This window comes from Lynx rufus, unplaced genomic scaffold, assembly GCF_022079265.1.
Source record: "Lynx rufus isolate CCGP_SWC_20201006 ecotype Redwood Valley unplaced genomic scaffold, mLynRuf1.p SCAF_2, whole genome shotgun sequence".
NCBI lineage: Eukaryota > Metazoa > Chordata > Mammalia > Carnivora > Felidae > Lynx > Lynx rufus.
Window position 1 is genome coordinate 189,621,403 of NW_025814834.1, and position 13,423 is coordinate 189,634,825.

General features: G+C 37.6%; 1 protein-coding gene across 3 annotated transcripts in view; it reads left to right on the forward strand.

Annotated features, from left to right (window-relative positions):
* The window catches only part of FOXJ3 (forkhead box J3), a 149,938-nt gene that overhangs the window by 46,344 nt on the left and 90,171 nt on the right, over positions 1–13,423 (forward strand). For all 3 annotated transcript variants that reach the window (XM_047083141.1, XM_047083143.1, XM_047083142.1), the window contains one exon: positions 3,376–3,700. In XM_047083141.1, coding sequence (XP_046939097.1) covers positions 3,376–3,700 — 325 coding nt within the window. The remainder of the gene's footprint in view (positions 1–3,375; positions 3,701–13,423) is intronic.

Sequence of the window (13,423 nt, forward strand, 5' to 3'; positions counted from 1 at the left end):
GGTGATTAGCAGAGAGGGGTGGTAAGAAATTAGAGTCTAGGAGGCCAGCTAGGAAGCTCTTGGAATGAGGTGAGGTAATGAGGGCCTGACATTTCTCAACCAGACTTCCATAACCAGATTCCTCAGAGCCTCCCGTGCTCTTGTTCTGTCACCATCTGTTCTTTTATACAAGTGGACTTCTGTCATCACCATTCCATTAAAAGGTTTCTTTCTAAAGTTACTGATGATCTGGCCAAATTTAATGGTCATTTTTTTTGTGTGCTTTAGCGTTTAATGGAGGACCATGGCCACAGCCAGATGATGCATCAACAATGGAAGCAGTTTTTACCTTACTGCTAAGAATATCTAAAATTTAATAAATTGCAAACAGAAGCCGCACTTTTTCAGAGTTTAAATTTGAGGGGCACCTGGGTAACTCGGTTGAGCATCCCAACTTCGGCTCTGGTCATGATCTTGCAGTTTGTGAGTTTGAGCCCCACATCGGGCTTGCTGCTCTCAGATCTTCTGTCCCTTTCTCTCTCTGTCCCTCCCCCACTCATGCTTTCTCTCTCAAGAATAAACGACATTATAATTTTTTTTTAGTTTAACATTTTATAGTGTACTTCACGTTTGATTTAGCAGAACCATATGAAGATAAGTACAACAATGGAAAGATTCTTGCTCATGGTGTTTTTGATGACTAGGAACCATTTTCTTTCTAGTTTGTTTAGGTCTTAACTTTCTTCAAATCTTAGCCCAAGTTCTTTCTTCTCTACCTCTGAAGGCTGTGGCCCATGTTGTCCTCTCCCTTTTTTGTACTATTAACTGCACCCAGAGCTCAGCCTTGCTTTCTTTTTCAATTCTTCCTTATGTTTGACCTTCCTATTTGGACTACAGTTTTCCAGAAATTTTATCATACTTCGTGTGTGTGTGTGTACACAAAATTTTACTCTAACGGTCTTGTACATGTGTAATTATAAATTCTTGTTAACTGTTATAACATGTATTAAGTACCTACTGATTACATGTTTATATTACTGAGACTCAAATTTTCAGTGACACTGGGGGAAGGAAGCAGAAATTAAAGATGGTTCTGAATGGGGTATCTGCAATATCAGTTATATTCCAATTTGGAATGTACATTTATAGTAACTTTGAATATATATGTGACTGGCTCCTTTGGGAATTTGAACAAAATAAAGCTACTCAGTGGAGCCTTAATTGAGGCAAATAGGATGACAGCATGGCATAATAATTGCCAGTGTTTATCAATGAAATGTGAATAATAATAACAGCAGCAACTACTATTAGCATCATCACCACCACCACCAGTAGCTAACATTTATTGAATACTTACTGTTTGCCAGTCACTGTTCTCAGTACTTTACATCAGGTGAGGTAGGTACTGTTACGCTCACTTTACAGATGAGGTGGTAGAAAAGCTACTGATTGAAATGAGGAGACCTGGGCTCTGGTTTCAGTTCTACTGTTAACTACCTTTGTGAATGGGGGCAAGTCTTTAACTTGAGATCTAGGGTACTTTGCCCACTCATTTGACAATCTGTGATGTCTGAGTTATCTTGTTGTCTTATTCCCTAAGTTCCCATAACCTATTTCATGCTGGGAAAAAAGCATTTCATATAATGCTGAGAGTATAGAGCAGGATGGTAAGGTTTTTGTTTTTGTTTTACATCTCTGAAGGTGCTGTGTAGAGGAATTTAAGGTTTAGATATCAGAGGAATGCATAGAGTAGAGATGGGGGGAATTTGAGGAAACGAAAAAGGTAAAACGATGGTTCAAAATCTCTGAAGAGCAAGGTAATAGGACTCTACTACAATGCAGATAGAATCCTCATGGCTGTTTTTTGATTTATAATTGTTGTTGCCTAATCTGGTTTACTTTATAGTGCATTGCCTTGCCAGATAATCCTAGAGTAATATTATTAACTAACACATGATGGATGTTTCTTCTGTGTAAATGCTACCACATTTAATTCTCAAAGTAGTATTTTAACTGTAGGAACTATTATTTCATTTTACCAAAGAGAAAGCTGGAGTTTAGAGATATTAACATTTTCATTTCCCACAGCTAATAACTGGTGGAATCAGTACTTGAACTCTGATCTGACTTGAGAGGCTATGTTCTTTATCAATTCTGTATTCCTTCCCAGAAGTTCATATCCTAAGCACATATTCCATTTGGGATAAGGGCCTGTATTGGATTTTATTTACCACAAATTGTTTCTTTTGACTGAGGTACTTCAAGTTTCTTGTCTCCCCCCCCCCCCCCCCATTATTTTGATATCACTTAGAAGTCTTTCATTAATTCTCTATTGTCAGGGTCATTATTCCTGTTTCTTTGATGGTATGGTAGAGAGGTTTGTATTCTCCGTTGAAAGTTAGCAATTCCAGTGTGAAGTGTCAGGCTTTGTTTCTATATTTTTATCTTCAATTCTTGGAGCAGCTTTCTCCCTTCTCCAGAATATGTGTTGACCTGGTAGATTTTTTCTTGTTTCTTTCTTCGGATGATAATGGCCTGCATTTTTTAGCCTTGGAGAGAAACGCATTATAGAATCCAGATCATTGGATGTTTGCATTAGCCTGTCCTGAGCTTTTAATGCTTCTTGCTATCCATTTATATGATTTAATCTTTCCTATCCTATACTCCCAGATCTTTGGTATTCTTAATCTTGTTCCTTGACTTTGTTTTTTATTTTGTTTTGCTTTTTTTAACTGCCTGGGTACTGCATATTCTCTTTTCTCTTGTTCATCAGTGTCCTTGAATTTGCATTCCTCTTTTCTATCAGCTCCCCCAGCTAGCTTGTCTACTTACTATTCTTGTGTATCCTGCTTGCTTTTCCTACCTCCCACCTGCTCAATTCTACCTTCTTTCCTCCTTGGAAATTCCTGTGCCTATTTCTCGGTTACTTCTCTGACCTCTACTTTGGGTATTCTTTTGTTTGTGTGACTTCCCTAAAATTTGTGTAAAAGAAATGCCAGATGTACAATGTTAAGTTTTTAAAGGGCCTGTGGTGTTGGTGAGTAAAGAGCTGGACTGCAGAGTTATTTTTCATACTGTGATCCTGTTGCCCTATTTAAAGTGACAGTCTTTTAGAAACATTGGCATTGGGATCACTTTGTGTGTGTGTATTGTTCTGTATTTTAAACATTTTAAAACCAAATTGGTTGTGTTTTGGAGAGGAAAAAATTAAGAGAAAAGATTGGAAATGTTGATCCCTTAAATATTTGGTTTGGTCATTAACATACTCAATCTTTTTCCTCCAGATTTAACTCAGGCTTTCCCTCACTTTGGAACTCCTAGATTTGTGAATATTGGATATTTTGAGAAGCAGGGGTTCTTTCCTTGATATTGACTAAGGAGTCTATTTACCTTCAGGATGACATCTGAACTGGAGAGCAGCCTAACATCTATGGACTGGTTACCACAGCTCACCATGAGAGCAGCCATCCAAAAATCTGATGCTACACAAAATGCACATGGAACAGGAATTTCCAAGAAGAATGCCCTCCTTGACCCAAATACAACACTGGACCAGGAAGAAGTCCAACAGCACAAAGATGGGAAACCTCCATACAGTTATGCCAGCCTCATTACATTTGCAATTAATAGTTCACCCAAAAAGAAAATGACTCTAAGTGAGATTTACCAGTGGATTTGTGATAACTTCCCATATTATAGAGAGGCTGGCAGTGGTTGGAAGGTAAGGATTTTATTTAAATTATTTTTATGCTGTGAACAGTAACAATATTGGCTTCTATTAAAGATAAAGCTTTGTAGAGGCTTATATAATTTAAAAAATTCTGATTAGTAGTCATTTTTAGGATGTCAGAAAGGGAAATTAAATGTTTTTTTTATTAAGTGAATAACTTTATTTTTGGTAGAGTATCAATTTGTTAGAGTTTTATTATGTTACAAGACTGACAGCATAAAGTAAGACCAGAGATAATGTAGCATTCACTGGAAAACAATACCTACGGTTCAGGTAAGTTGATAGTGAGCTTATGGTTTAAAAAAAAAGTATTACAACTAGTATTGTTTTCATCATCTATGGTTTTTTTTTTTTTTTTTCTCTTTAACTTTTTATCTTTATGAATCAGTTCTAGCAGTTTTTTGGTAGAATCTTTTGGGTTTTCCATATAGAGTATCATGTCATCTGCAAAGAGTGAAAGTTTGACCTCAACTTTTTATCTTGAAAGAATTTTAAATTTATGGAAGAGTTACATAAATAGTAGAAAGGGTTCCCATGTGTTCTTCATTCACTTGCTCTATGTTCATAACCTATATAAACATAGTACAGTGATAAAAGCTGAGAAATTAATGTTAGTACAATACTTTTGACTAAATAGTACTGTTAACTTCCAAGGCTTCATTCAGATCAGTTTCTCTCCTAATGTCCATTTATATTACAGGATTCAATTCAGGATCTAATCCAGGATCCTGCATTATGTTTAGTTGTCATGTCTTCTTAGTCTCCTCTAATCTGTAACAGTTCTTTAGACTTGTCTTTTATGACCTTGATACTTTTGAAGCGTCCTTGTCAGGTATTTTGTGGAAATGTTTGGTAGAATGGTATTGGATGGTATGTTTTATAGTATGGATATGTCTGATGTTTTCTCATGATTAGATTGAGGTAATGCATTTTGGGGAAGGATAATGCAGAGATGATGGGCCCTTGTCTGTATGTCATATCAAGAGGTACTTGCTGTTAGTATGTCTGTCTTATAACAAGGTAATGTTAATCTTAGTTCTTTGGTAAAGGTGATGTCTTTCAGGTTTCTGCATTAAATTACTATTTATCACTTTGTAAGTTATAAAATGTTTTGGGGAGCTACTTAGAGGGCATACAAGTAAGTACCCTGTTTCTTAGGCTTTTGCTAATTTTAACATTCATTGGTAGATCATAACTATAGCAGTATTTATTATTTTCTACTAGTGATTTTTTTCTTTTCGTTCATTCCTTCTCTATATTAATTGGGATTCTTCTTTTATTAATTTTAAAAAAAATTTTTTAACATGTATTCATTTTTGAAAAACAGAGATAGTGTGAATGGGGAAGGGACAGAGAGAGAGGGAGACACAGAATTTGAAGCAGGCTCTAGGCTCCAAGCTGTCAGCACAGAGCCCGATGCAGGGCTCGAATTTACGGACCACAAGATCATGACCTGAGCCAAAGTCGGCTGCTTAACTGACTGAGCCACCCAGGCTCTCCTTTTTAAAATTTTTTTAATGCTTATTTATTTTTTGAGAGAGAGACACAGAGTGTGAGTGGGGGGAGGGGCACAGAGAGAGAGGGAGAGAGAGGGAGACACCGAATCCGAAGCAGGCTACAGGCTCCGAGTTGTCAGCACAGAGCCTGATGCAGTGCTCGAGCTAACAAGCTGTGAGATCATGACCCGAGCCGAAGTCAGATGCCCAACCGACTGAGCCACCCAGGCGCCCCTAATTGGGACTCTTCTGTATGGAAGATTTGTTCTTTATTCCCCTTTTATTTACTTAATCATTTATTTGCATAGTGTGCACTCATGGGCATTTATTCTTTGTGCTGTCATTATTTGTTATTCAAATTGTTGCAGCTTTGGCCATCAGGGGTCTTGCAAGTTGGCTCCTGTGCCCTTTTGACATGGCCCTATTATTTTGTTTAGCACTTCTTAACTTCCTGGCACCACAAGATGTTCCAGGCTCATCTTGTATCATTCCTGTTTAGCCCTAAAATTAACCAGTTCTTTAAGAAGCCCTGGTTCCTCATCTGAGCTTTTTGATGGACCATCACGTTGGTTTCCTACCTAATTTATGTTCTGCAACAAATAATTCAACTTATTTTTGTGCCTGCACACGTTATGTTTATTTTCCTATATGGGAATTACCCAGTCGTGTGTTGTGTATGTGTGTATGTGCATGTGGAAAAAAGGGAGTTTATAGAGCTTTAGATGGTAGTTACTCTTTTTTTTTCTTAAGCCTTCCTGTCTCAACACTTTTGTCTTTTTTGTTTGACTAGATTTATTAAAGGCATTTACTGATTTATGCATTGTACTGTGTACCATGCTAGACAATCAAGTGTCTCAAGTTCCTTCGCATGTATCTTTTTTTTTTTTTTTTTTTGCCTATTCCAACCTACTAGCTGTCCCTGGAAATAAAAACTGTGATTTTTTTTTTTCTTGCTTTTGTTTGTCTCTTACGTGTCCTTAGACTTTCTCCCTTCTGCCTTTTTTTCTAGTTGGCGTTATCCTATTTGTTCTTTTGGCTCATATGTTACCTCTCTCCTCCCTATAGAACTAATCTCTTGTGTTTCCGTATGCTTGATTAATGACAGTATCATAGATTTAGAGAATTTTGTTTAAATATCTTGTTTCATTAGTTTTTATTTCTGTACTCAAGTACTTAAATGATAGCTTCTTTTATTATTTTCTGTGTGTCAGGCACTACATGCCAAAGTGCCTTCTTACATCTTTGTCTTTTTAAGTCATACCACAGTATTAGGAAATAAGTACCGTTACTGTCCAAATTTGAAAAGTAAGGCAACTAAGGCTTAGAGAAGAAGTAACTTTATAGAGTTTCTCAGCTATAGAAGAGAGGAGCCAATATTTGGTACCAGACTTGGTAGATTTGGAGATACCAAATCTCATGCCTTAACCATTGTGCAGGGCCTATAATTTTGCAAACAATGTATAAATGTTTATTGAATTTAATTTGCCAGGATGAACTGTCTGTTAACTGGCTGACTCGGTATGAGAAGTGATTGTAAATCGTATAATTTGAATAAGAGTCTATTCTTACAGAATATTTCAGTGGAGGAAATACATAATAAAATTTGATCCATGAATCAAAAAGAAAAAAAGTCATTCTAACCAAGTAGTAGTGATCTATCTAAGCTGTGTTTTCTGGCTTTACTACTAGGCACTACTATACAGTAGAGTCCTTTTATCAAGATTGAGGATGAGGGAAGGCTAGCAGATTTTGATAAACTTGTTTAGCATTGGAAAAACACAGTAGGTAGGGAGTAGAAATGCCCCAAATTTGAATAAGTGCCTTAGAAAGCCCACCAGAGATTCATGGGTCTATATCACTGGTTGTAAACTTATATACTTGCAGGGACCAGAGAGGTGACATAAATGAGCAAAGCAAAAAAGATGCCTGAGGAGTGCATGTCTAATGTGGAGCAGGCACTTGTGGTTTTTAGGGCATATGTCCGATCTTAACAATTTTTTCCCAGAAATCTGGATTTTGTGTGCAGTTTCCCAATTTCTAAATGTTGTTAATTCTCGTTTTCTTAAATACTGTGCAGGCCAAACATGAGTCTGTTGAGTGAGTTCAGTTTATGGACTACAAATTTCCAATCACTATTCTAGATCATATCCTCTTGTTTTCAGCTAATTTAGTCTTTCATTCATTAAATTTGAAAAGGATTTATTTACATACTCTTATGAGCAGTATGTTGGGCTTTGGCAGTACTAAGAAACATAGCACAGGGCCCTTAAGGAAGCTTATAATCTTTAATGGATAAGGGGGATATATATAAACAAGGAATTAGGATGGTATGTAAATAGCTCTGTAATAGAGAGAGTGCTGTGCTATGATGAATTGACTAATTGGGCACACCTACTGTGTGTAAGCCATAATAATAACTACTGTATATGTGACTTAGCAAAAGAGTGTTAAATGAGGGGTGAAACTAATAAGTGCTGTGAAAATTTAGAAGAGCTTATAGGAAGTGTGATGAGGTTCTAAAGTGAGTGGCAAAAAGACTAAGTGTTATGAGAATACAGGAAGGGTGAATCAGTAGAAAAGTATTGAGGAAGTGTAATTGAGCTCTGTTTTGAAGAAGAGTAAGATTTAGGTTTCTTTGTTTTTTTAAATAAAAAACACTCTTAGGAAACAGTTGGTTACAGGGGTTCTTGGGAGGGACCAATAAGAATTGGGATGGAGCCAGAATGCAGAGATTCCATGAATATATGAATGCCAAGCTGAAGAGCTTGGTCCAAATTTGGTAGTGAATAGTACATGGAGATCAGTTACATACTGCATTTACTTGTCTGACCTCAGCTTCAACTAAAGTGTAAGTCCACCTGAGAGTGCCAGATCCAGTCTGCTGAATTCCATGCTGCTGGCCAGCCCAAGTCATATTCTGAAACTGGTTTGGAGGTAACTGTTACAGTTTCAACTGGAAGATATAATTTAGGTATAACGAGGAAAGAAGGGGGAACGGGAGAAATGGGAAGGTGGAGGATGATGTTGCTCTTAGAACTAAAGAGATTATCTGTTCTAGTCTCTTGCTTTAGGCAGACCTTTAATACTTCCAGAGATTGCCAGCTCATGATTATTCTTTACTTTTTTTATTTTTTAAAGTTATTTATTTATTTATTTTGAGAGAGAAGACATGAGCAGGGAGGGACAGAGAGAGAGAGACAGAGAGAGAAAGAGAGAGAGAGAGAGAGAGAGAGAGAGAGAGAGAGAGAGAAAGAGAAAGAATCTCAAGCAGGCTCTGCACTGCCAGCGTAGAGCCTGACACGGGGCTCAAACTCATGAACTGTGAGGTCATAACCTGAGCCCAAGTCAGATGCTTAACAGACTGAGCCATCCAGGCATCCCTCATGATTATTCTTTAAAAAAAGTCTTTTCCACCTAGCTTTAGGTGCTTAGAACTTGTCATGATTGCTTCTAATTTTATTTTTGTAAACACAGAAATAGTGTAAGTAAACATTGCAAATGGAGACAAATGGAAACTGGTTTATCTTCTCCTTTTCTCAGGTCCTATTTCTGTTTTCATATTTTACAGTTTGCTGTCCTTAGATTTGTTTTGCACACTCCTACAGTGTGCTGCTCACTATTTCTTCTATCACCCAGAGGACAAATGTTGCCATGGTCATTTAAAAGAATTCAAATAAAATTTTAATATTTAGGTAAAATTCCTTTTCACTTATGCCAGAGTATTGAAGGGAGATTACAATATTAAAAATAACTCTTTGGGACACCTGGGTGGCTCAGTGGATTAAGTGTCCAACTTTGGCTTAGGTCATGATCTCGCGGTTTGTGAGTTTGAGCCCCGCGTCAGGCTCCGTGCTGACAGCTCAGAGCCTGGAACCTGTTTCAGATTCTGTGTCTCCCTCTCTCTCTGCCCCTCCCCCCCCCCCATGCTCTGTCTCTTTCTCCCTCTCAAAAATAAATAAACATTAAAAAAAAAATAACTCTTTGAATATTCCAGAAGAATTTAAAAAACACTCTTTAGGTTTCTATAATGGAATAATTATGTAATCTGAACTAGAGGAAAAGGAATTAAAATTTTTGTGCTATTCACTTTACTAAAGAAAATTAGCCTATTAACTTACAGGAGTTTAGGGTACAGAAAGAAAAATACAAAAGAATGTTATATATATGTGGGGGTATATTGTGCTACTTTTTATGTGTGTGTGGGGGAGAAAAATACATATTTGCTTATTGTTACAAAAAGAAACTTAGGAATAATAAACTAGAAATGTAGTGAACATAGTTAACCATGGAAGATGGATGGAACTCAGGTAGAAGGGTTATAGACAAGAATAAGACTTCAAGTATATCTTTTTATTTAGTTCTAAGCCATGTAAGTGTTTTACACATCTAAAAAATATTACATATAATCAAACAGGATGGAAAAAGGAAACCTTGGAACTGAATATGAGCAGAAACAAGCTGTACATCATATCAAATGGATAAAATAATCACACACAAAAAATTCAAAAAACTTAAAGAGCATTCTGTTATTTTCATGGGATACATACTAAGGTTGAAAAGAATTGCAAAGAAATTATGACCTTTACTTAATGGATTTGTCTAGTGGTTTTTCACTAGAGGCTGTCTCTACCTCCAGTAACCCCGAGAAAAGAAGTTGGGAAGTTGGGAACAATTCTGAAACTATTTTATGTGCATGGTAGGGTAGAAAAAATGAGTACATATATTGATGTTGTGGGGGAACCAAGATTCTCACAGTGGGGGAAAAAAAGATACAGGTAGGAATGTGGTAGTTAATTTGAATTGGAGGTTCCCATTTAAACTCAAGTTTAAAGTAAAAATCACTTAGAATGTTTAAAAAAAAATTTTTTTAATGTTTACTTTTGAGAGAGAGAGAGATAGAGTGCAAACAGGGGAGGGGCAGAGAGAGAGGGAGACACAGAATCTGAAGCAGTCTCTCCAGCCTCCCAGCTCTCAGCAGAGCCCCATGAGGGGCTTGAACTCGCAAACATGAGATGTGACCTTAGGCAAAGTCGGACGCCTAACGAACTGAGCCACCCGGGCGCCCTGAATGTTTTTAAAATTTAGGGGCACCTGGGTGGCTCAGTTGGTTAAGTGTCCCACTCTTGATTTGGGCTCAGTTCATGATCTCATGGTTTGTCAGTTGGAGCCCCACGTAGGGCTCTGTGCTGACAGCAGCCTGCTTAGGATTCCTCTCCCTCCCCTTCCCCCTTCAAAATAAATAAACTTAAATTTTTTTTTTTAATGTTTTTAAATTTTAGATTCCTGGGTCACAACTCCAGAGATTTTGAATTAGTCATCTTGGATGGAGCCTAGGAATCTGCATTAAAATTCATCTTAATTCTAGTGCAGGTAGACAGTACTTTTGAGAAACCACGCTTGGGGCTTGGATTTTCAAACCCAAGCAATATGCCTTGGTTAGTTGTTTAACCTGGGCCATTTTTCTCCACATTAACTTAGACCATTTAAATTATACCTACCTCTCTACTCTCCCAACTTCTTTTCTTGTGATTATTAGAGGTAAGGTCTGCCCAGGTTTTATGAAATAATCTCTCTTTTTTTTTAATTTTAAAAAATGTTTTATTTATTTTTGAGAGAGGGAGAGGGAGAGAGAGAGAATGAGTGGGGGAGGGGCAGAGAGAGAGGGAGACATCAAATCCAAAGCAGGCTTCAGGCTCCAGCACAGAGCCCGATGTGGGGCTTGAACTCATGAACTACGATATCAAACTGACTGAGCCACCAGTTCCCCCAGTATTCTCTTTTCTTAATTGTGTGTGTCTATATTCTTGTCTTGGCTTTGGTATCTCTCTGGGTATTTTTACTTTCTCAATATGCTTTTGGTGTTGTTTTCAACAGATTTGGGATTACCATATGAAAAGCATTATATTCTAGGTTGTGAGTTGATAGACAAGGTTCCCACCCTTATGGAGCCTACTTACATTTTGGTATAGGATGCAGTATATAGGAAGAAGACATTAAACAAATAATTACAAGTGTGATGAGAAATCCAGGGTGATAAGTTTATTATAATGAGAGCTAACCTGTCAAGAAAAGTCAGAAAGGACTTCCCTAAAGAACTAATGTTGGGACTCCTGGGTGACTCAGTTGATTAAGTGTCCAACTCTTGATCTCAGGGCCGTGAGTTCAAGCCCTGCGTTGGGCCCCACACTGGGTGTGAAGCCTACTTAAAAAAAAAAAAAAACATGTTTAAGTCAAAAATGAATTGAAAGTTGAGTAGAGTCATTTAAGTGAAGGGGATGGGGTAATACCAGGGACAGTCATCTTTGCAGGGGGAGCAACAAATGGAAAGCCTAGTAGTGAGAAAGAACATTGGAGAGGATGAGTATGGACAGCAAGGTAGGGAGGTGGGGTCAGATCATGAAGGGCCTTTGGAAGCTTTGTTAAGGATTTTGGATTTTATCCTAAGTGCAGTGGGAAGTCATTGAAAAGTTTTAAGTAATACTGAATTTACCTTATGAAGAGATAACTGCCTCAGGAAGGAGCATGGTGGAGATGGAATAAAGTAGGTAGATCAAAGGTAGACTTAATATCTGGTAACAGATTTGTTTTAGATGGTGAGGAAGAAGGAAGAGTTAAGGATGTTTTACAGCTTTCTGATTGGAGCTGTTATGTGAATAACTGCTTTTAACCTGAGAAGAGAAAACTGGAAGATCACACTGGGGATAAAGATCGAGTTTAATTTTAGACATTCCGAGTTTTAGGTGTTTCTGGAGATGTCCAGTAGATTGTTAAAAATATATGGTAGGAACTCAGGAAACAGGTGTAGTTTTAAGGTCTAGATAGATTGTCACAGATGGTCATCGAAGCCGTGACTGTAGATGATATTTTCGTAGGCAGCAAATGTAGAAATGAAAAAAGGACTTAGAGCAGAGCCTTGATGATTTCCAACATTTAAACTTTCTGTAGAGGAGGAAGCCTCAAGTAGAGATGTGTTCTTTCTCTTTGGCCATTTAGAAAAAACATGACCATCTTGATTTTTTTCCCCCCATGTTGAACTTCTTATACCTTTTCCTAAATTTTGTTTTAGTGGCTGCTCTAGCTATTACCACATACATCTTTATCTTATCACAGCCTACCTTCAAGTATACCATTTTATGTATAGTGTAAGAACTTTATAAACCTTATATTTCTAATTCTTTTGACCCATCTTTTGTGCTATCATTGTACATTTTACTTTCACATGTTATAAACCATGTAATTGTTACATTTTCTTTAGACAGTTACATTTTAAAGGTATTATAAATATGAAAAAGTGTTTTTATTTATTTTTTTAAGTTTATTTATTTTGAGAGAGAGGGAACCTGAGCAGGGGAGGGGCAGAGAGAGAGAATCCCAAGCAGGTTCCCCACTGTCGGCACAGAGCCTGATGCGGGGCTCAAGGTCACAAACCATGAGATCATGACCTGATGCAAAACCAAGAAGGGGACATCTAACTTACTGAGCCACCCAGGCACCCAATAAGAAAAAGGGTTTTTAAAATTTACCTTCATGGGGCGCCTGGGTGGCGCAGTCGGTTAAGCGTCCGACTTCAGTCAGGTCACGATCTCGCGGTCCGTGAGTTCGAGCCCTGCGTCGGGCTCTGGGCTGATGGCTCAGAGCCTGGAGCCTGTTTCCGATTCTGTGTCTCCCTCTCTCTCTGCCCCTCCCCCGTTCATGCTCTGTCTCTCTCTGTCCCAAAAATAAATAAACGTTGGAAAAAAAAAATTAAAAAAAAAATAAAATAAAATTTACCTTCATTTTTACAGTTTCTGGAACTCTTTCTTTTTGAGATCCAAGTTTCTATTTGTTATCATACTTCTGCCTGAAGACTTCCTGATAATATTACCAGCCCCCTGGCACTATTCAAAATAGATTCTTACAGCTTTTTCTTGTCTGGAAGTCTTTATTTTGCCCTCATTTTTGAGGGATATTTTCACTGCATATGAATAGTTTTTCTTTTAGTATTTAAAGATGTTATTCTGTTGTCTTCTAACTTGCATATTTTTGGGGTTTTTTTTGTAATTTTTTTTTTAATGTTTCTTTATTTTTGAGAGAGCGAGCATGAGCAGGGGAAGGACAGAGAGAGAGGGACACACAGAATCTGAAGCAGGCTCCAGGCTCTGAGCTGTCAACACAGAGCCCAACACAGGGCTCAAACTCACGAACACTGAGATCATGACCTGTGTGATTCAGCCAGGTG